The sequence below is a fragment of the Schistocerca gregaria genome, chromosome 2 (genome assembly GCF_023897955.1).
Source record: "Schistocerca gregaria isolate iqSchGreg1 chromosome 2, iqSchGreg1.2, whole genome shotgun sequence".
Taxonomy (NCBI): domain Eukaryota; kingdom Metazoa; phylum Arthropoda; class Insecta; order Orthoptera; family Acrididae; genus Schistocerca; species Schistocerca gregaria.
This window is the reverse complement of record NC_064921.1, coordinates 566,947,313-566,971,457: the sequence shown is the minus strand read 5'-3', so window position 1 is coordinate 566,971,457 and position 24,145 is coordinate 566,947,313. Positions and strand designations below refer to the sequence as shown.

The window sequence follows — 24,145 nt, the reverse complement described above, 5'->3', positions numbered from 1 at the left end:
CATATCATCTTTGCTGCTACGACTATGTGTCTGAACGGTATGTGCTGAAATTTTGTGATATGCTGATATCGGTAACCGACAAATTGCTTCCACTCAACAGCATTTTATAAAGCTTTTACCTAGAATTGCGTGCAAGCGTCCAAAACGGATCAGCGAGTGGAAAAAGATAAAAACATATGATTGTAAAAATGAAATAAAACTATTCACCAATTATTCTTATTTCGTGGAATAAGTTTTAAGGAGTTGTTCTAACAGTTAGGTGGTCAGTGGGCAGGTGTGACGTCTTTGCAGTTCTGTCGTTCTGTAACATCCTACGCAGTAGTCGCTTGTTGCCATATATGTTTTGAAGGAAGATAACGACAGAGAATTTAGTTTTTACTCTATTACTGTAGTGCAATGAAATAGGTATATACGTCTGATGTAGGGAACAAGAATATTCCTAAATTAAGAAAGCAGTCAATGTGGCAACTGTAAATAAAATTTCTTACACTGGAACCCATTCTTTCATTGTGTGTTCTGCTAAGTTCCCGCTCGATTATCGTTTGTGCGTTAAGTATACGTTATTTTAGGAAGCTACAGTTAACATTTTTCGTTAAACAGCTGTATAATTGAAATGGGTAAAACTCTGTACTCGAAACAATAACGAAAATTTTTTGTAATACTAAGTGTAAATTTGTTCAAATGGTGAAGCATTCAAAAACAGAATAGAAAATCTCAATAAAATAAAAGGCGTTTTGAGAGTGCGAAAATTTTATTAATGAAGTCAGGCTACAATTATTTTTGTTGTCTCATCCTTTCATTTCAAAATAAATAAAACAGAATGAGATTAGGGTTTGGTCGATGAAGTCCTTACTGAATCATTTGGTTTTTCAGTTTCTTCCTGTGGTTGAAGTAACGGCTGCAAATCTTCTTGGGCGCCAAATATTACAGCTTGGCCTGAAAAGCAAATTGCAAATGAAGTTGGCAGCATTGTCATACATATGTAAATATTTAGTGACTTACACCACGCTGTTATACCCTTTAGTTCTCTAAAATACGTCTGACACAACGTTACGCGACATCTGTGTTTCTTAAGAAGTAAAAACTGGAGCACTTTGTCTCTCGAATACAGTAGCAATAGCAGTTTTTGAGGCTGCTTTGTTGGTTACTTACGCCTGTGTGGATGGCCACAACACCATCGTCCTGGTTGTAAGGGATCTCGATGTAGGCCGTTCCGTCACCGTTGACGGTAATGGTCTTGCCCGTGCAGCTGCTTCCACTCTTGTTACCAGAGATGACGTCACAGTACGAACCAGCTGGCAGACCAGTCTGCAAATTGCCAATTACTGTTAAACTACTGCTTGACTCTATGAGTACTACTCTGTCACTGCGGATCCAATATTTACCTGAAGGGTTTGCTTCAGGTCAGAATTGGCCTCGTTGTTAATGGCAATGAAACCGGTGTTTCCTCTGGAGAAAGCGATCTGGTAGTTGCCGTTGTCCCACCAGTTGGCCATCGCCGTAGCTGTTGAAACGAAATATAAAATAACGGTATTAGCAAACAGGAGCTTATCGTATATGCGATTACTACTATTGAGAGATTACCTAGAGACTCAATGTGCTGCTCGACAAAGGAAAAACGTTACAATTAATACACATCCTTGTGGGTTCAGGTCAGTAGTCTTGCCATGAGCTTTCTATGTACAGTTACATCGAGTAAAAGTAAATAGCAAAAATCCCCTCTGTGAAACTATCCCTCAACAAAGAGTGTGTGTCATAATTAAACTTAAAGCCATATGAAATCTGTTTGAGGCAGGAGGGCGTATTTCGCAGAGACAAATATTATAAATATAATAAACTGCATCACATCTGGCAAGAAGGCTACTGAAATAAGGTGGGATGGGGAGGGGGGGGGGAATTATTTCGCGGAGTTTGCATTATTTGTACAGAGGTAACAGACGAATGGAGCTCTGAATAAGGCGGTGAACACTCCTCATCTTCCATGTACTGCAAGATCTGGATGCGAATCCAATACACGTTCACCTGTGAAGATTCAGCAGAGGTTCAGTTAATTATGAGCTCGTATTATAACAATGTTAGCAATAATACTGGAAATAATGCTCCTTTGAATACTATTTATTCTGGTTTCTATCTATTTCTTTGCGTTCTCTGTACCAGAGTGGCATGATGTTATGCATTGCCTGTAGTAGCGTCATCATTGAGATTAAAATAGTATACTCCCTTGAGCAGTAAATGTGTGTTTCTTTCCCAACAAGAACTGCTACTTTGGTTTCTGTTCTTCACAACTTATTTTCACTTATTATACGTTCGGAAAACTATGATCGTTGTTTTCCGTACGTTGCAGTTGTTTTCTCAACTAATCTCTAAGTATCCTGTAAGTGAGAATCATGTAGAGGTACAGAACCGTGGGACATTTGACAGATGAGCTAACTGGTTTCTCTATAGGCAAAGACGTTATTTACGGACGGACATCATTGGCGCGTTGGAATATTTCATAAAGTTCATTTGTGCTTGTTCATAAATTACTGAAACCTACGATACGTCTTCGAGATTTCAAACTACTTATTTGCTCTAACACCCTGTGTGCACTTCAGTCTATCGATTATACACAACCTGTTGTAGAATCAGCCCATTCCATGCCCGACATTTTCCTCCACTCCTACATCTAACGAAGGAACTAACATTTTCTTGAACATCAAGACCGAGGGAAATTTGGAATAACAAATTTGTCGACAAAGCTGTCAAGGAGGCCTACATAATACGTACTGAGGAGATACACTGACTATCCATCTCTGTTTGGCGATCGAATCACACGTCAGTAGGGGGATAAGGCGCAGGAGGTGCATTTGCTAAGACTGCCACGTCTATAACGTACCCATTCTAAACAGTTGGCTTAATGGGCTTCCGCATATGGCACCGGCTTATGATCCATGAAACCAATGGCCCCACCAAAAGCGAGCGTACGACGGCAACTAATAGAACACCACATTTCCAAATGGTGCGACCCACTTTTAACGAGAAGGAAATGCATTTGAAGTACTTACTTAACCCTTTGTATCTTTTCACATATTCTTAGACTTTTGATGTGCTTCTACTGTGTCATTAGTTGCATTAGTATTGATCTGTTGCTTCAGTTGGTGGCTCAGTGGTAAAGTACTAGACTAAGGGTCCTAAAGTCCGTGTTTGCTCCAAGATCAGTCTTAGGAATTTTATTTGTCAATTCTCATACCTTTCACATCTGACAATGCTGGCGAAAATTTCAGATTTGTGCCGTGTTCGTCTTCGACATTAAACCGTCGGTATTTCAATAACTGGCTGAGCGAGGCACTGCAAAGGTCGCAGAAAGGCAACGGTAGACCATATCTATTGGGACCGTGCCTATTGGGGCATTATGATATCCAAACCAGCCTTCCGGCAGATGAAAGTTTTGCGCTTACCTTCATGTGAGTTTTAACATCACTGACGACACATTATTGTAGCTTGAGCGTTAACTGCCGGGCAGTTACACATCTCTATAGAAACATCTACGACAAGACTACTATATAATATTTTCTGTATTCTGCCAGGTATTCAAAATAAATATTTGTTTTTCGTGTACCCTGTCGGTACATTTTTGTTGACTGTTGTCCACCCCACAAGAAGAACAATGTGATTTGTAAGGTCCGTAGATTTATACTCAAGATAACTTTTTCTTCCGTAAACTGAGTACTTACTTCCCGCGTTGTTCCTGAATCCGACCATGTTGTAGATCTGCCTCCAGCGGTGCTCGCACACCCACGGGCGGGCGCAGGAGTCGTCGGAGTTGATGGTGGGGGAGATGATGGCCTGGTTGCCGTCCTGTGGTGGGCCGTCGTCCGAGCTGCTGAACTCGTAGCTGGACATCACTCGTGGGAAGCCGAACGGCCACGCCAGCATGAAGGCGTTCGCCATCTGTAACGCAGTTCAGTTTCAGTAAGATAGCGTTCCACAAGCTGCGACATCGTCGTGAGAAACACAGTAACCCGTATATTTTTGTTTAACAGATTACCGGTTTCGTTCTTTAATGACCATCATTAGATCTGTTTCATAAAGACAAAATCCTAATCTACTGCGCCGGCCGAAGTGGCCAAGCGGTTCTAGGCGCTTCAGTCTGGAACCGCGCGACCGCTACGGTCGCAGGTCGAATCCTGCCTCGGGCATGGATGTGTGTGATGTCCTTAGGTCAGTTAGATTTAAGTAGTTATAAGTTCTAGGGGACTGATGGCCTCCCATAGTGCTCAGAGCCATTTGAGCCATTTGAACCTAATGTAGTGCAGCCATAGTGACGATGCCACCATGGCTGCAGTACATTAGGACTTCGTCTTTATCTAGCAGATCTGATGAAAGTCATTAAAGACCGAAACCGGTAATCTGTTCAACAAACAGATTGTGACCATAGACGCAAATTAAAGGAAACTTATATGATAGCATTCGTTGCATGATTAAATGTAAAACTGCGTTTTGCAGGTAGTTGGTTTATTATCATAATTCGGCATTATAATATTTGTACTGTAAGCATTCAATGCTAAATTTATGAACAGAGTCAGAACCGCAGTGTAGCAGTTCATACTTCAAGTGAATTTCAGAAATTCGCAGTTTCATCTGAATCATAATCACGTTGGCGTTTTCCAGAGATTAAACAAACGAGGCTGTAAATAAGATATCGCTTCTCGTAGAAGATTATCGGAATGACAGCAGCATGCAAGTGGACATCATTAAGAAACACCTTAAACGATAGATAACTTGTAATCGAATTTCTAAAGGAAAGTAATGTAGCTCCTACAGTTTATATCCTGGAAGTAGTACTAATATGGACGGAAGAAATGAGCACTTTGTTTAGCCTCTATGGCGCTTACAGAAGATGGAGTGAAAGGTTTGGAAGTAAATCAGAATCTTCTGGCGGTATTGCATTTTTCGTTAATGGTTTGTAAAGAGATTCAGCGACAAGTATCTGCATGAGGCCGGTATATTTCACTGAGTGTTCCAATGCAAGGAGGAAATGAAACAGGCCTCAACTGCTAGTGAATTTGTTTGGCTTTCTACTCATAGACATTAGATTAAACCATATCAGTGAACGTGAAGCGGTATGTTCGTATGATCTGTGGACGACAGTAACTAGTATCTGTATTCCCTTTGTGTGATTATAGAGAAATGATAGTGTATGTTAAACAAGGTCGGTGCAATCCTTTCCTCGCCCGTGTCCTAATGAGGTTTACTTGGTCTGTAAATAATATTAAAAAGGATGAAATTCTGTAATACTCTGTCTGAGGAAAGACCTAAATGGCACTACATAAACCACGAGCTACTGAGGCGTCTATGTTGCGACGCAAGATGGAGTGGAACACGAAACCAACTACACCAAGAGACCGAGAGTCAGCACTTCTTACTGCGTTCTGTAGGAACATATCTACATCTACATCCATACTCCGCAAGCCACCTGACGGCGTGTGGCGGAGGGTACCTTGAGTACCTCTATCGGTTCTCCCTTCTATTCCAGTCTCGTAGTGTTCGTGGAAAGAAGGATTGTCGGTATGCTTCTGTGTGGGCTCTAATCTCTCTGATTTTATCCTAATGGTCTCTTCGCGAGATATACGTAGGAGGGAGCATTATACTGCTTCACTCTTCAGTGAAGGTATGTTCTCGAAACTTCAACAAAAGCCCGTACCGAGCTACTGAGCGTCTCTCCTGCAGAGTCTTCCAATGGAGTTTGTCTATACTTAGATTTGAGTACAAGATGGTGCAGTTTAGTGTTGTTGAATACGAATTTCAATATTAATGGTGGATATTTGTGAGAATATTTCCAACACATTTCTCCGAAGTAATCCATAGGATACGACACCCTGCACTGAATCTCCAGAACCTACCGACGCATGGAAATCTGGCCGCTACACAGGACCTCGTATCTACGGTTTCGACGCCATGGTTTCAGTGAAAAGTCCCCTCTTCTTCAAATGCAAGTTTGTAGAGCGTTAGACACTGATACAGCGGGTGTTTCGTAATGTTTCCTGTCATCAGAGTAAAAAGTTTATGCGTCTCGTTAAATTTTCGAAATAATAATACAGTGATAAAGAAGATGTTTTCCATAGGACCGAGTATAGAACTATTTTGACTGTTCATTTTACATTCAGAATTAATTATCAAGCTTATAGTACATCAGAACATTTCGCGTACCTTGTACAGTTTAGGGTTCTGGAAGGTTATGACGCTGCCACCACCACCGTGACCCCTCTGGTTGTCATGGTTGTCGATGAACACAAGAGCGTTGTTTCCGTTGACAAGGCCCCAGCTTTCGCCTGTAAAAGTGACGTTTATTTATTAGAATTTCTGTCGGGAAATGTGGAAAGAAATGCAGCGATATTCATACATAAATAACGACTGGAATGGCTTTTGAATTCCCGTTAATGGCGTGCACGGACAAGCACGAAATGATATTCTTGTTTAATTCTGTTTGGACAAGTATAATTCCGTAAGTAAATGATGGTATTGTAGGTTACCTACCAAAGTTGGAAAGGTACTTCATCGGGTTTTTCCTGTTGAAGCAGTTTGCGAGCTCTGTTCCGTACTTGAATTCGCACACTCTTCCCATCCCGACGTACTCGCTTTTCTTCACGGCCTCATTACCTGTTACATGGAGGAGATATGTCTTGTAAGACTTCAAATAGAAACAGTGAGATTCATAGAATATCCTCGTTTTTATGTCGCAGTGGTTACCTGGGTCTATGACTTCCTGGTAGATCAAAGGTCGCTTGCCACTGCCAAAGTAGTTGCTGTTGAGGTTGCTCAGTGCGCCATAGATTTTACCGAGGTTGTCTGGCCACATATGCTTGGCTGCGTCAATCCTGCATCAATTACGAAATATACAGAAATCATTCATTCATTGACAATAGTGTCATTAAGTGTAATCGTTTTGAAAGAATCGAAATTACAATCTGTATCCATTATTCAATCCTTGTTCTGTTTCCCTGGTTTTAAAAATTATATTTCGTTACAGGTCTTTAAAGTTCTTATGGGGCGAAAATTTTATTACCTGAAACCTGCGACACCAATGCCGATAAGCTTGTTCATGTATTCCACGATCTTTCCGCGTACGTAATCTGACCCGTCATTAAGGTCGTGAAGTCCGGACAGCTCGCAGTTACGTACCTGCAAGGTCAGAAAAAAGACGAATTTATTAGATGGTCGTTGCTTCCTTCCTGTGAAATAGATATGAGTCAACAACACAAGGCAAACGGTATTCTTAATCTTACTGTCACATTAGTAGAATTACACAGTTACACAGAGAACTGGAGAACAAATATTTCCCTCTAATAGAGCATGTTTTAAAGGTAGTAACGTTTCAAAGAAATTACAGGATAATGACACAAGACATAGAGGGCATAAATGTGTGTGCACCGTAGTCTTGGACCGATACAACAGGTAACATAGCATTAAAGGCCTAACTCTATATGGACAACAATTCATGGCTTAGAACGAGGCAGGTGGAAGTAGGCCGACAATAATGATATTTTGGTAGTGCCTATGGTTTTGGAGATGTAGTGTGCATGACATATATATTCATTTTTTCGTGTTTTAAATGAAAATACTTGAGAACAGTTGTCATATTAGTAATTTCTTCATTTTTGGAGACAGCTGCTACTCCGAAAGCGTGTACTAAATTAACAAACAACCACAGACGCTACTTTACCACAGCACAATGTTCATACCTACTACAAGGTTTTCTAAGAACAAAAATGGTCCGATGGACAGGGTGAGCTGAAATTTACGACTGTTACTGACGCTGTAGTCGTGTTCTGAAAGGCGTCGTCGTGGAGTGACTGAAGAAGGATACAGGATGACTTAGACAGAATTTCTCGGTGATGTGAAAAATGGAAGCTTACTCTAAATATGATTTAATGCGGATGAGTACGAGTAACCTTCCTCTAATGCTCGATTACAGCATTAGTAAAGTGTTGCTTCACACGACCACACTGATTAATTATCTGGTGGCAACACTGCAAAGTAATGTGAAATGGAACGAGCACGTCAGGCTGGTTCGTTTCACTGAGTGAATGTTCGGAAAGTGTATGTCATCTACACGTTGAAGTGACAGAAGTCGTGAGATACCTTCTAATTCGTGCCAGGTCTCTTTTTTCCCGGCGTAGTGCAGCAGTTCCACGTGGCATGCACTCAGCAAGTCTTTGAAAGTCCTCTGTAGAAATACTGAGCTACGCCGTCGCTATAGTCGTCCGTAATCGCGAAAGTGTTGCCGGTGCAGTATTTTGTAAACGAGTGGACCTTTCGATTACGTCCCGTAAATGTTCCATAGGATTTACGCGCGGCGATCTGGGAGGCCAAATCATGCGCTCGAATTGTGCAGATATTTATTCAAAACAATCGCGAACAAGTGAGGCCTGCTGACAATGCTAACGTTGCTTGGGAACATGAAGCCCATGAATGGTTGTAAATGGTCTCCAAGGAGCAGAACATAACAATTTCCAGTCAATGAACGGTTTATTAGGACCAGAGGGCCCCGTCCTTTCCATATAAACACAACCCCCACCATTCTCGAGCCACCACCAGCTTCCACAGCGCCTTGTTGACAACTTGTGCCCGTGACTTCGTTGGATCAACGCCACACTCGAAGCCTCCCATCATCTCGTAACAACTGGAATCGGGATCCATATGACCAGGCTACGGTTTTCTGGTCGTCTGGGGTCCGTCGATATGGTCACGAGCCCAGCAGAAGCGCAGTTGGCGCTCTGTGCTGTTAGCAAGGCCACCTGCCTGCTACCATAACCAATTAACATCAAATTTCGCCGCACATTCTAAGGGATACATTCGTCGGCGCCCCACATTGATTTCTGCTGTTATTTCACGCAGTGCTGCTTGTATGTTAGCACTGACAACTCTACGCAAACGCTGCTGCTTTCGCTCAGTAAGTGAAGGCCGTCGCTCACTGCATTGTCCGAGGTGAGATGTAACGCCTGAACGTTGATATTCTCGGCACACTTTTTCCCTGTGGATCTTGGAATAATGTATTCCCTAATGACCTCCGAAATGGAACGCCCCATGCATCTATCTCGAACTAGCATTCTAATCCCCCTCGTGGGGCCATAATCACTACGGAAACCGTTTCAAATTAATAACCTGAGTACATATGACAGCTTCGCCAATGCCGTTTAATACAACTGAGAAAATTTAGAGAACCTATGATTGAGGCCGACTGTCAAATAATTCTAGTTCCAGAAAAGCACATTTCGCGTAAGGTCAACAAAGTAAAGATGAGAGAAATTAGGGCTTGTACAGAGGTTTATAAACAATGGGATTCCCCTCGCTGTTTTTGCCAGTGGAATGGGTAAGTAGTAGAACTAAAATACAGCACATGATAGCAACTGGAACAGTTAATTATTAACACTTCACAACGGACAGTAATACGACATAAAAATAGATCATTTTTCCATTATGTGGAGCCATAGTCGAATAATCTTACGGAAAGATATATCCACCACTTTTCCAACTTTTCCGCTATTTGTACTATTATTGCGTATTCATCTATTTCTGTTGTAACACTTGATACTATCGTAAATCTGCATCACGTAATATAGTCAAATGGTGGTTAAAAACAAATAGAGATAGATTTGTATCAATGTTTTTTGAAAAACTAGTTTACTCTTAATTTTGGTGGGTGAAATTTCATATTTAATTATCTAGACATCATACGTTAACCCCAAATACTTTAAAGAAATCATACTCCCAAGTGCGGAAGAAATTCAAACTTCTGACTGCTTTACGAGTGAGTTTATCTGTTAAATACAGTAGCTAAATACAAATACTTTAGAAAAAGGTTTGAAATTTGGCTTAAAGTTTGTTGGAAGTCTGTATAATTTCGTCCTAAGCAAAAGCTAGTTTTTCAGACAGGCCATTAAAACTGCTACACCACGAAGATGACGTGCTACAGACGCGAAATTTAACCGACAGGAAGAAGAAGCTGTGATATGCAAATGATTAGCTTTTCAGAGCATTCACACAAGGTTGGGGTAGGTGGCGACACCTACAACGTGCTGACATCAGGGAAGTTTCCAACCGACTTCTCATACACAAACAGCAGTTGACCGGCGTTGCCTGGTGAAACGTTGTTGTGATGCCTCGTGTAAGGAGGAGAAATGCGTACCATCACGTTTCCGACTTTGATAAAGGTCGGATTGTAGCCTATCGCGACTGCGGTTTATCGTATCACGACATTGCTGCTCGCGTTGGTCTAGATCCCATGACTGTTAGCACAATATGGAATCGATGCGTTCAGCAGGGTAATACGGAACGCAGTGCTGGATCCCAACGGCCTCGTATCACTAGCAGGCGAGATGACAGGCAACTTATCCGCATGGCTGTAACAGATCGTGTAGCCACGTCTCGATCCCTGAGTCAACAGATGGAGACATTTGCAAGACAACAACCATGTGCACGAACAGTTCGACGACGTTCGCAGCAGCATGGACTATCAGCTCGGAGACAATGTCTGAGGTTACCTTTGACTCTGCATCACAGACAGGAGCGCATGCGGTGGTGTACTCAACGACGAACCTAGGTGCACGAATGGCAAAACGTCATTTTCTTGGATGAATCCAGGTTCTGTTTACAGTATCATGATGGTCGCATCCGTGTTTGGCGACATCGCGGCGAACGCACAATGGAAGCGTGTATTCGTCATCTCCCATACTGGCGTATCACCCGGCGTGATAGTATCGGGTGCCATTGGTTACACATTTCGGTCAGCTCTTGTTTGCATTGACGGCACTTTGAAAATTTCAGATGTGTTACGACCCGTGGCACGACCGCATGTTGCAGGTCCCGTACGGGCCTTTCTGGATACAGAAAACGTTCGACTTCTGCTCTGGTCAAGAAATTCTCCAGATCTCTCACCAATTGAAAACGTCTGGTCAATGGTGGCAGAGCAACTGGCTCGTCACAATACGCCTGTCAATACTCTTAATGAACTGTGGTATCGTCTTGAAGCTTCACGCGCAGCTGTACCTGTACACGCCATCCAAGCTCTGTTTCACTCAATGCCCAGGCGTATCAAGGCCGTTATTACGGCCAGAGGTGGTTGTTCTCGGTACTGATCTCTCAGGATCTATGCACCCAAAAGGCGTGAAAATGTAATCACATGTCAGTTCCAGTATAATATATTTGTCCAATGAATACCCGTTTATCGTCTACATTTCTTCTTGGTGTAATAATTTTAATGGCCAGTAGTGTACGACTTCGTATCTCCCGAACTGTGTGTCGTACAATGACATAATCCTGCACGTACCTCTTGAAACGGACAATCGTCGTTCACATGTGGCAAGTGGCTCTATAAACTGGTTGCATGATGGTACTTTCGTGGCCTGCTATAATACCATATCTGCCCCCCACAGAATATGTGTGGGACCAGCAAATACGTCAACTCTGTCGCAGTGCCAGACTCTACGGTATCAAGGGAAAGGTATAACTGAAAAATGGACTTTAAGTTGCAGCATCTATCCAAAAATATAACTATTTTCACACAGCCAGGTCAATATATTCGTTTGGGGCCATGAAGTGAAGCAAAATAAAGACAATTTGATGCATCTTTTCTGTGAAATTACTACATTTTTTCACCTTTTCTCTGCTATTTCATGCTTAAGCACCCTTCCCCACATTTTTATCTCTGTATTTAATAGATCATACAGACTATTTTTTTCTTCTTTAATAGGTCTTGAAGATTTTGTTTAATCATAAATTAACAATAATTAAGAATTATTGAAATACAATGTATGGAAAGCACCAGTAATTCTTCATGGCCCCCAACAACAACGGCCAACATCAACAACAATAGTTAACTTCAGAAATAATGGTAAACCTGCAGCTGTAAAATAAAATCAAATTTGAACAATGATGTTACAACAGTTGAAACCTAAATTCAATTAGTGCTAGCATAGATTTAACGTTTATTGTCTATCGACGGCGTACTGTCTTTATCGCCGTGTTAGTGTTCACCAGAAAGGATTTTTCAGGACATAATTATGCTGAAAGTTAAATAAAAGTTTCGTGTACTTCCAGAATAATTCAAGAATCGGAACTAATGGCATCATTATGTGATGTTCCACCTACAAAACGAGTATTGAAATCGATGACAAGCATCAAAGAAACAGAATACACCAGCATATCCAGAACAATAAACATTTAAAAGACAATGAACTTCGCAAGTCGAAACCTTAGCAAACTATTTTGGTACACGTCTTCGGTTCAGGACCTGAAAAGCAGTGGTCACTGAATGAGTTTAATGTGAATCTTCTCATGGTATTAAACCAGTCTGGAATGACAGTCCACAAGGTAACAATCCTGTGTTCAAATCTTTTCTTGACAAGTACACACAAAGGCCAGTAACGGTTATGAGAAGATTTTAGAGAAAATTAGGGAAGCGGTCGACAAACATGAAGTGGCACTCGTTTTAGATGAAAACTCTGGTGAGCTGCAAAGATATATTTTGAATGTGTTGGTTTCTCCATTACCTGGTGACTAGGTAAAAATCTATACTTTTTAAACTGACAACTGGAAATGACAAATGCCTGTACGATAATGCAATCATTCAACTTCTCTTGTGTGAACGATTGGCCAGTGGTCATAGAATACTAAACGGTCAGGTTTGGGATGAGTAATCAAACACACTACACGCTTTTGGCATTGCAACAGTTGAAGGACGTGTTCCCCACCCCAACCATGAGCATGTATTGCACGTGGTCTTCACCGTGTTTGCGAAAGTATCAGGAAGGATTAATGCGTCACAAATGACTTCACTCAAGCTCTAAAGATGGTTCTGATAAAGGCTCCCAGGTGTCATGTTCCGTGTCAAGAAATGACGGGGCTCCACCTTTCAGATCTTCCTGTCATCACGAGCTGAGTTACCTGGATAATTTCTTGTGCGGAAACTTTGATAAAATCGAAGACTCGATATCTGCAATAGACTCAATGGAAGGAGCAGTCATCGAAGAAGCCCAACAATTAGTCAACAACAAACACCTGGAGTTGGAACTTTTGCAGTATACGGCTACGAGTATTTTCCTAATGTGATTAAGAGTTTGGAAGAAGGTGGTACGGGGAATGAGGAACAGTGAAAGAAATAGGTAAGTGTTAGGAACACCCTTGATGGATCTGCTAAAGACAAAATCGAATTAAATTTGGAGAAAAATCCAGGTGAGTAAACTCTTGCAGTTTCGATTCAGCTTCATTTACAGGGGGTGACGAGAGATGTTTCATTGACTTCTGTGGATGTCGAGCGGTGTTACTCCGTATGAAAGGAGCTATTGATCTCAAGCCGCCAAGGTTAGTTTTAGAAACATGGAAATGATGTGTGCAATCCAGAAGCCAACCTCGGGGAAGATCTGTTTGAATTCCGGAGAAATATAGGAACACGTGAGGCAATACTAAGACTACGACTTCTTTTAGAAAATTGGTTAAAGAAAGGTAAACATACGCATATAGCATCTATGGACTTAGAGAAAGCTTTCAAATGTTAACTGAGACAAGGCTGTAGCCTATACATGATGTTATTAAATCTGTAAACTGAGTAAGCAGTGAAGGAAACCAGAGAAAAATCTAGAGTGTGAATTGAAGTCCAGAGAGGAGAAATAAAAGCTTTGTTGTTTGTTGATGTAATTCTCTCGGAGACAGCAAAGGACTTGGAAGAGTAGTTGAATGGAATAGACATCTTTTTCAAAGGAGTATATAAGATGAACGTGAACAACAGTAAGACAAGGGTAAAGGAATGTAGTCGAATTACTTTATGTGATGCTGAGGGAATCAGATTAGGAAACGAGACACTTAAAGTAGTAGATGAGTGTTGCTGTTTGGGCAGCAAAATAACTGATGATGGGCGAAGCAGATAGGATATAAAACGTAGACTGGCAAACAGTGAAAGCGTTTCTGAAGAAGAGAATTTTGTCAGCAACTAATATAGACTTAAGTGTTAGGAAGACTTTTCTGGGGGTATTTGTATGGAGTGTAGCCATGTATGGAGTGAAAAATAAAGGATTAGCAGTTTATACAAGAAGAAAATAGAAGCTACGGAAGGTTGCCGAAGATTGGATGAGTAGATCACGTAACTAATGAGGAGATAGTTAAGAGAATTAGGGAGCAAAGAAATTCGTGGCACAAGCTGACTGAAAGAAGGAATCGGTCCATGGGACACATTCTGAGACATCAGGCGAGTATTGGGGGGAAGTATGCAGATTCAAAAGGATGTAGATTGCAGTGGTTATTCGGAGAGTATAACAGAAGCTTGTAAATGAGAAAAAGGAAATAAATTTATCCCGTTTAAACCCAAATAAAGTAATTTCATCAGCGGCCTTATTTGACCCTTTTGGGTGTATTTTGAGAACCTCACCCCCCCCCCCCCCCCGCCCCTCTGCCACACCTTTGCTGATCATTACTGCCCCTTAAAATTCCTTCACTAGTTATAAAGAGCTGCCCACCAGTTTGCCTCATGGGAGGCCAGAACCAACCGTGTCAGTCTTCGCATCCAGGACAGGGGAGGGTGCTGCGTGTTGCCAATAAGTGGGCTCATATTGCTCTAGGTCTTCATAAATTTGACTCAGTTTCATAATTACTGAAATAACATCACGTGCCCTTACGAACGAAGTTTCATTCCATTGCCTCGTCCCTTCCGAATGCCTCACCTTTTCTGTAAGGTAGGGTAATATGACTAATTAGCAACGACCGGACCAAGGGTTTCTGTTCGCTTACGTTGTTGGCGTCGTTGTAGTTGTTGACGGTGCAGGGCGGCTGGTGGAAGTCGTTGGTGCCGTACGGCACGTCCGGGTAGCTGTAGCCGCTGGGCTTGCTGCCGCCCACGCCGCTGAGGCCGTTCCACGAGGCGCTCATGTGGTTGATCACCGCGTCCACGTAGATCCTGCAACGGGCCCAATAACACTTATCAATATGCATCAATACACACTGAAGCGACAAAAGTCATGGGATACCTCCTAATATAGTGTCGGACCATCTGCTGTCCTGCGTAGTGCAGCATCTCAATGTGGCATGAGCTCAATAAGTCACTGGGAGTCCACTGCACTAATACTGAGCCGTGCTGCTCTATAGACCTCTTTAGCCGTCCATAACTGAAAAAGTATTGCCGGTGCACGAACTGATCTCTCGATTATATCCCATAAATATTTAATGGGATTCATCTCAGACGATCTGGGTGGCCAAATTATTCGCTCGAATTGTCAATTGTGGCCCAGTGACAATTCTATCGTTGTTAGGGAACATTAAGGCCTCCAAGCAGCTGAACATAATCATTCTCAGTGAATGATGAGTTCAGTTGGATCAGAGGACCCAGTCAATTGCCTGTAGCCCAGCCCACAACATTCTGGGGTCACCACAAGCCTGCACATTGCCTTGTCGACAACTCGAGCCCATGGCTTCCTGGGGTTGCGCCACACTCGAACCACACCATCAGCTCGTACACACTGAAATCGGAACTCATCTGACCAGACCACGGTTTTCCAGTCGTCTACTGTCCAACCGATATGATTACGAGCCTAGGAGTGGCGCTGCTGCCCTAACCATCGAAGCCAAATGACTCTGCACTGCCCTAATGGATACCTTCTCCGTACGTATCGCACTGATCTCTACCGTTATTTCGAGCTGTGTCGTTTGTCTATTAGCGCTGACAAACCTACGCAATCGCCGCTGTTCTAGGTCGGTAAGCGAAGGCCATCGTCCACTGTCCTTTTCGTGATGGGTGGAGATAGCTATAATGTGTTATTTTCGGCATACTCTTGACACTGTGAATCGCGGAATATAGAATTCCCTAACGATTCCTGCTCCAACAACCTTTCCGTTTTCAAACACTATTAATTTGCTTCTTGCCGCCATTATCATGTCGAAAACCTTTTCAAATGAATCACCTGAATGCAAATGACAGCTCCGCCAACGCAATGCCCATTTATGCCTTGAGGAAGCGATACCACCGCCACATGTATATGTGCATATTGCTATCCCATGGCTTTGTCACATTAGTGTAGTTCCACTTCGAACAGTAACGTTTTTGTCTAAGATGTGATTCAGCCAGTTTTGTTTCAAGTGAATGCAAAAATGGCCCTCGCACTGTCTGCACTGCATTTCAAAGAAATAAATTACATTCGTTATCCTAATACAGTGTTACTTATGAAGCCATTGAGAAAGATTCTGACGCTGCGGCTGATAATTGAAGCAAGACTAAAGACAAAGGCAAAATGGTTCAAATTGCTGTGAGCACTATGGGACTTAACATCTATGGTCATCAGTCCCCTAGAACTTAGAACTACTTAAACCTAACTAACCTAAAGACACCACACGACACCCAGACATCACGAGGCAGAGAAAATCCCTGACCACGCCGGGAATCGAACTCGCGAACCCGGGTTCTGGAATCGAGAACGCTACCGCACGACCACGAGCTGCGGACAACAAAGACACGTGTATATGCTTTGTCGACCTGGAAGAAGCGTTCAGCAGTGACCGATTGTGCAAGATGCTCGAAATTCTGTGAAAAATAGGGGTACGCTATAGAGAAAGACGGCTAAGACACAATAGTTACAAGAACCAAGAGGGAACAATTATAGTTGAAGACCTAAAACGAAGTGGTCTGACTAAAGAGAGAGAAAGACTTGGATGTAGTCATCCGTCCCCTACTGTTTAGTTTATACATCGAAGAAGCAATGGAGGAAATAAAGGAAAGGTTCAAGAGTGTAATAAAAATTCAGGGTGAAAGGATATCAACGATACAATTCACTGGAGATATTGCTGTCCTCAGTGAAAGTGAAGAAGAATTGCATGGTGTACTGAATGGAATGGGCAGTCTAATGACTACAGGATATGTACTGAGGGTAAATCGAAGAAAGGCGAAAGAAATGAGATGTAGCAGAAGGGAACAGCGAGAAACTTGACATCATAATTGATGATCACGAAGAAGGGGAAGTTCCGGAACTCTGCTACCTAAGCAGCAAAGTAATCCGTTGTGGATGGAGCAAGGAGCACATCTAGAGCAGACTAGCGCTGGCAAAAAGGGCATTCGCGGGTAAGAGAAGTCTTACTAGTATCAGACACAGGCCTTGATTTGAGGAAGAAATTTCTGAAAATGTACGTTTAGGGCACAGCGTTGTACGGTAGGGAAATGTGGATCGTGGTAAAGCCAGAACAGAAGAGAAGCGAAGCATTTGAGAAGTTGTGCTACACAAGTATCTTGAAATCTGGATGAAATGATAAGTTAAGGAATCCGGAGGTTCTCCGAAGAATTGGCAAGGAGAGGAATATATGGATAACACTGAAAAGAAGGGACGGGATGGTAAGACATCTATTAAGATATCACAGTATAACTGGCATGATATTAGAGGGAATATTAGAGGGTAAAAACTATAGAAGAAGACAGAGATTGTAATACATACAGCAAATAACTGAGGACGTAGGTTGCAAGTGCTGTTATGAGATGAAGACGTAGGCACAGGAGAGGTGTCGAGCCGTATCAAATCAGTCAGAAAACAGATGACTCAAGAAAAATTTCTGCAATTAATGTGATAATGTACCATTGTTTCTTGCTCTCTTTATCACGAACCACAAATTATCTGACACAATGAAACGATGGTCACATCCTTTAAGCGTCTCATCTTTCTGACTCAAAGCATGTTCTGAAATCTCGCTGTTTTAGTTTATACGTGGTATGTGGATTGGTGAAACTGAGGGACAGTTTTGGCTATTGACTTGCGAAATAACAGAAGCAATTAACTGTTAAGACCTTGTGTCTACATTACGAAGATGATTCCAGACGACTGCTAGATGTTTGGAGTATCACTTTCTGTACACCCTATACTTGTACAGCGATGCTATACAACAAATGACTAAGACGTGCGAGCAGTAGTAGTCCGTACTGCACGTGCGACAGTGTTTTCAGTTATTTCTCCAGTACTAAATGTTGATAACTAGATAATGTACTATTATGTGGAATACGAAAAATTGTAACAGAATTTTATTTTTCTTACTTACCGTACCCCGACGTTGTTGCAGCGGTTCACCATGTCAGTGAACTGGGCCTCCGAACCAGAGCGGCTGACAATCCTGTAGGAGACAGGCTGGTACCTCTCCCACCAAGGCCTGTTGTTGGTAGTGATGGCCATGTATTCGTTGGGCGGAGATACCTGTAAAGAAGTAAAAATTTTCTCTTCAGATTACTCGTAAACGTCACGTATTTTTTGAACAACCAGAATCGACCAACTAGATCCCAGGATAAAATGTAAAAATAATTGCTGGATGATCTTGTGAGCCTATGTAGGTTCAACCAAACCGTTTCAGCATGCAGGAAGAAGATTCATCCTTTTCAGGTGTTTTGCTGAAAAGTTTTCTCCCGTTGTTATGCCGCGTTCGATGTGTCACTGTAAATATTGTATAGCACATTCAATTAAGGCGTCAGTGTTTGACACTGACTAAATATGAAATACAGTTTATCGTCTCCGTACGATTTAAATCGTTAATGTAAGTGGTTTCAGAATTGGCTCTCTAACTAGAGAGATAGACTCCTAAAAATTGTTACCATAGATTATCCTTAACAGAACAGGCGCGTTTTATCAAACTACAGCCTTGGTTATTGTAGTTGTATGGGAATTGGACCGTGAACTGAGGTACGTTTGTGTGCCTACGTTTCGCCTCCTAATGCTGGAATGGAAACATCCTCAGAGACTTTGAATTCTTTATTAGTTCCTTTGCGGATCCATATAATGTCTGCAACCCTTCTTGTATGGGGTTTAACTACATGAAATCCACTATGTTATCAATTCTGACGTTGATTATTCGATCAATCAAAACTGAAGAACAGCACTTGCACGAAGTGAGATCAACTGAAGATACCAAAGATGTCAGTATCATGGTTCTTCATGTCTGAAAGAAATTTCAGATAGACTTAGACAAGATGACTCATATTACTGGTTGCTGCGAGGAACGACTGAGAACGCCGGGGAGCTCCACTTTTATGTAATTCTGAACGAAGATACGTGTAGCCTACAGCTTGGCACTAACTTTCGATGTTGTGAAGTGGCGTCCTATGTAAACGGGATCCCGTGGAGGGGCGAGGTAAGACACTTGTGATTCATGAGTGAGCTCGTGCTAACTATCACAGTTCCGGTAATAGTTACTACGTAATGATTGACCTCATTATTTAAGCAATTACTTCATTCATATAAAGGCTTTAATTACCATTCATGGCTCTAATTACGACCTACGAGTTATATTCCCTTAGCAAATTACAAAAATGGCTCTGAGCACTACGGGACGTGACATCTGAGGTCATCAGTCCCCTAGAACTACTTAAACGTAACTAACCTAAGGACATCACACACATCCATGCCCTAAGCAGGATTCGAACCTCCGACCGTAGCAGCAGTGGGGTTCCGGATTGAAGCGCCTAGATACGCAAGGCCACACCAGCCGGCTGCAGATTACCTACTCACATTTCAGGTGTCTAATCTGTGCCCGGATCCGGAGTAGGATATATGTAGAATGGATTCAGCGAGCTGAAAGGAACCGACGTGAGTGATTTTCTGTTATGTGGAACACATCTTTGTCATTGACCGCTATATAGGATCCACTGACTATTTGATTCGAAAGTAGAACCAACGTTGGATACAATCAGGCCAAGCGTTATTTATTCTGGAAGCAAAAGCCTTGCAAAACCCGTATCTCGGTTTCCTAGCATGATTTCCTGAAAATAACTGATCACGGTAATCAGGTAAACGCAGTTTCCTTTTTTTCATTTCGAAATGCATTTACACTGTACCACACCAACATCTGTTAGAATGTGGGATTGTATGAGTTTAAAACAAATGACCGGACTGGTGATGTTTTGATAGAGAGGATTCAGTACGTTGGTAGGATAACCATCGACAGAGTTAGGAATAATTTCAGGAGTGCCTGAGGGAAGTGTGCTGGGGATCCTTATCCTTCCTTTTGAGTATTAATGACGTGAAGTACAACATTAACAGTAACAGTAGACTTTTCCTGATGATGCATTGGAATGTAATGAATTACTATGTGAAAAAACCTGCTAGAATATCCACCCACATGTAGGTTTCAGGGTGGTACAAATACTTGTAGTTTCCTTTAGATGTAAAAATTTGAACCTCAACATAAATAAGTCGTTGTTGGAATCAGTCAATTTAACCAAATACCTGGGCGTAGCAATTTCTGGGCACATGAAATGGAATTATCTGGTAGGTTCGGTCGTAGATAATGTATGTGGGCGATTTCGATTTTGGTTCTGGGAAACTGCAATCAGTCTCCAAAGAAAGTTACATACAAAATACTGTGGTGATCCGTACTAAAATATTTCTCAAGTGTGTGTGATCCATACCAAATAAGATCAATAGAGGATATTGAAGAAGAGGAGCATGAATGGTCTGAGTTTTGAAACACGGGAGAGTGTCACGGTGATGTTGAAAGACTAGAACTGACTGACGACTCAAGGATTAAGGAATATATTACCACCCCTACTCATCGCAGCTGTGACGGTTTCGAAGACAAGAATAGAGAACTCTGAGCAGCCATTTTTCCTGCGTTCCACCGTCCAATTTAAAGGGCATAATACTCCGTTATGTGGTACAGTGGGGAGTCTGCACTTCACGGAGCATTGAAGAGAGTTAAAGTAGATGAAAGTGTAAACATGCAAATGTGTACAATGAAAAATCAATGACTGGAATAAAAGAAGGGTTGAAGAGCGAAATTGACATTCAGGGCGAAAGGATATCAGTGACAAGATTCGCTGGCGATAGCGAAGGAATTGTGCTGACTTGGAAGTAAAATAGGACACGCCATACGAACCCACGAGAAAACAAACAGCAGGTTAACAAACGCAAAGAATTCTTCTTGTATCATTTATCGGCCTTTTCTACAGGAAATAATTTTCGAAAATATACTTTTGGAGCATTGCATTGTATGGAAGTAAATCGTGCTTTGTGGGAAAACCGAAAGAGAAGAGAAACAATGTTCAGGGTGACAATTTTTGAAGTATGTAAATTAGAGTCAATAAAATCCTTACGGGTTTGAGGCCGCATTGACACTATAAAATTCCGACGTTTCGGCGACTATTGCAAGACGCCTTCGTCAGGGTGTACTGCTAACTGTGAAAACGGCCGTGGAAGCCGACGTCTACAAAATGTAAATTAGTTACAAGCTACGGGGTGCACACAGGTTATTCAACGTGTAAACGTCACTACATATATTAGGATTTACTTTATGAGATGTTCGATATGCCTGCCATCATTGGCGATGATATGACGCAGACGAGTACCGAAATTCTGCGTCACCTGCTGAGGTGTTGGACCATCGATGCTGTCAGTGACCTCCTCAAAGGCTGTTTTCAGCTCAGAAATGATTTTGAGGTTATTTATGAATGATTTCTTTAATATATCCCCACGAAAAGGAGCCGCATGTGTTCAGATCCTGAGCACATGGCGGCCAATCGAGGCCAAAGCCAGTGTCCTCTGGGTACCCCAGAGCCAGAATGCGGTCCCCAAGGTACTCGTCCCGGACGTCAAACGCTATCCTGCTTCGATGGGGTCGAGGTCCGTCTTGGCAGGAACCACATCTTGTCGAAATCAAGGTCTTTTTGGATAAGGTGGATGAAATCATCTTCCAAAACCTTCACGTGCAGTTCCGTAGTCACAATGCCATCAAGGAATATGACGCCGATGATTCTGTTACTGGACATTGCACATCACACAGTCACGCACTGAGGGTGAAGACACTTCTCGATCACTAAATGTGGATTCTCAGTCCCCCGAATGCGGCCAATGTGATACTTTCAAGTGCTAATGGCCGGCAACAACACGGCGCATGCGAAAGCGCACACTACCTGTAATTCCCAATATGACCTAAAGCCAACAGTCTGAACGTCCTAACCCAAAATGTTCAGAGGTTATGACGATTTTATTTCATATAGTTCAATAATCGTCGCCATGTACGTGAGATGTGCTATTATACAACTTTTTTGGAAATTAGATTGTGAGATAAGTAATGACGAAGGCCCCCGCAGACGCTGTGAGATGAGGAATATGTGGGAAATACCGACAAGAAAAAGGTAAAGGTTGACAGGGCATGAGTTGAAATGCCAATGCATAACTTCCATGGTACTAGTGGGGTCTATAGAGGGTAGAAATGTAGCGAGTGACAGAGATTGGAGTATGACCAACAAATAATTGAGGGCGCTGAGTATTCTGGCGGGTCGCATAAGACAGGTCAGAAGACCAATGATGGGAGAAAAATGCAGAGGTCGATTACTGCTCATTATACTTACAGTATCAAGGATTTTCGCATCAAGTGTCTGTGGATGCAGTCTCACCTGTACGCCAGCATAGCCCTTGGGAGCCAGGAATCGCTCGCACTCGGAAGCGATGTCCACCCACTTCCACTCGAACAGGTGGACCATGGCGCTGCGGCCGTTCGCCACGTTGGGGTCCCATTGGGCGCTGACGGCGGCCAGCGTGGCTGCCAGCAGGCAAAGTATGGACAACATGGCTGCAGCCTCGACTGTCCGGAACTGGGCGATGGGCGTCAGTACGCTACCCGTTTTATACTTCTGCAGAACAAAAGAAATATTATCCCGAAAATTCGGATCATGACTACGAAACTGTCTCCTTGAAGATAACCGATGATCAGTGCGGCGGATAACACCGTCGTGACATCTGCTGGCAATTAAGACCAAAGCAAGAGATTAGATTCACTCACCGTTTGATGATAATGGGTAATCTGACGACAAACAGCTCGTCATTACAAGATGTACGTGATCTGTTTTCGTGAACTCGAGATTAAAGTCTTTTACAAATAACAAACAAAAAATATTGTTCTCATTTGCTATATAGAGGGAGAAAGTGATGGACTGGTAATACAGATTTTCGACTACATAAGCGTTGCTCGACAGATAATGCCCTTTCCACATATGCACGCCTCATTAAATTACTAAGTACTACCGACCGGAATTTTTGTGATCGCCCAAGATGGTTTGCTTAATAAATGACAGCATTTCATTAATTAACTTCAGAAATTTAAAAGGAGTATAAGCAAAAACTGAATCATGCCAAGCAAATGACTATTCTAGCACACTAAGTGTCTTGGAATCATTTTATAAAGAAAATAGAACATAATACACATGAGATATAAAATTTGACTGTTACTTAATGAAATACTTAAATACACTGTCGGAAAATGAAAATCGCAACGCCAAAAAGGAGCTGCGCGTTCTAAACGAAACTTGGCAAGCGTGTTTCAACAACTGAAAGATGACGTCTGTTTCAATTTCCGTCAGTCGGATAATAGTGGCGCTAGTAGCTCCACTATGACATTACAAATCAGGTTTGCCTTAAATACGCAATGTAACAATCGCGACCGTTGATTACCTTTGAGACTGGATGTGAGTTAAGGAAACCTACAAGGCGAGAAAGTCACCCTCACCTGCATCTCACCGAGTTTAAACGAGGACGTGTAATAGGGCTACGAGAAGCTACACTTTCCTTCTGTGGTACTGCAGAAAGACTTCACACGAATGTAGCCACCGTAAATAAGTGCAGGCAGTGGTGATCACGAGAACGGACGGACGCAAGAAGACCTGGCTCCGGCCGGCCACGTGGCACCACCGAGAGGGAACACCATCGGGGTTCGCGTATAGCGCTGGGCACCGTACAGCATCTGCAACAGCAATTAGAACAGCAACTGGCATCGCAGCGACGCAGTGAACTGTTACAAACCGATTACTTCAAGGCCAGCTCCAAGCCAGGCGCCCTGTTGGGTGCATTTCACCGATCCCATTTGCGACTTCAGTGGAGTCAAGCGAGATCTCATCGGAGGGCGCAGTGGAGGTCTGTTGTGTTCTCTGATGAAGACTGGTTCTACCTCGTTGCCAGTGATGGCCTTGTGTCGGTTAGTAGGAGGCCAGTTGAAATCCTGCAGCATATCTGTATGCATGCTATACGCACTGGAGCTGCATCCAGGGGTGTTTCCCAACAGAATAACGCTCGGTCAAGTATCTGTTGTAACCTAACATGCTCTACATAAAGTCAACATGCTGCCTTAGCCCACTCGATAATGAGATGCGTCTCCAACCGAGCAC

General features: G+C 42.5%; 1 protein-coding gene across 1 annotated transcript; it reads right to left on the bottom strand.

The window, feature by feature from the left end:
- Positions 1–729: 729 nt before the first annotated feature.
- LOC126332681 (alpha-amylase 1-like) lies at positions 730–22,591 on the bottom strand. Its single transcript, XM_049996628.1, has 11 exons — positions 22,382–22,591; positions 18,040–18,191; positions 14,761–14,926; positions 7,046–7,161; positions 6,730–6,857; positions 6,517–6,639; positions 6,190–6,311; positions 3,714–3,930; positions 1,386–1,504; positions 1,153–1,308; positions 730–936 (listed from the first exon to the last, which is right to left on the bottom strand). The coding sequence occupies exons 1-11, from the start codon at positions 22,553–22,555 to the stop codon at positions 925–927; spliced, it is 1,485 nt and encodes a 494-aa protein (XP_049852585.1). The 5' UTR covers positions 22,556–22,591; the 3' UTR covers positions 730–924.
- Between the last annotated feature and the right edge of the window lie 1,554 nt (positions 22,592–24,145).

Bases quoted from the DNA above. Each gene is read 5' to 3' on its own strand.
- LOC126332681 (XM_049996628.1), bottom strand. From the start codon at position 22,555: ATGTTGTCCATACTTTGCCTGCTGGCAGCCACGCTGGCCGCCGTCAGC. The intron at 6,858-7,045 runs GTAATAAAATTT...TAATTGATGCAG, and splicing joins ATTGGTGTCGCAGGTTTCAG to GATTGACGCAGCCAAGCATA. The intron at 1,505-3,713 runs GTAAGTACTCAG...TCGTTTCAACAG, and splicing joins ATTCAGGAACAACGCGGGAA to CTACGGCGATGGCCAACTGG.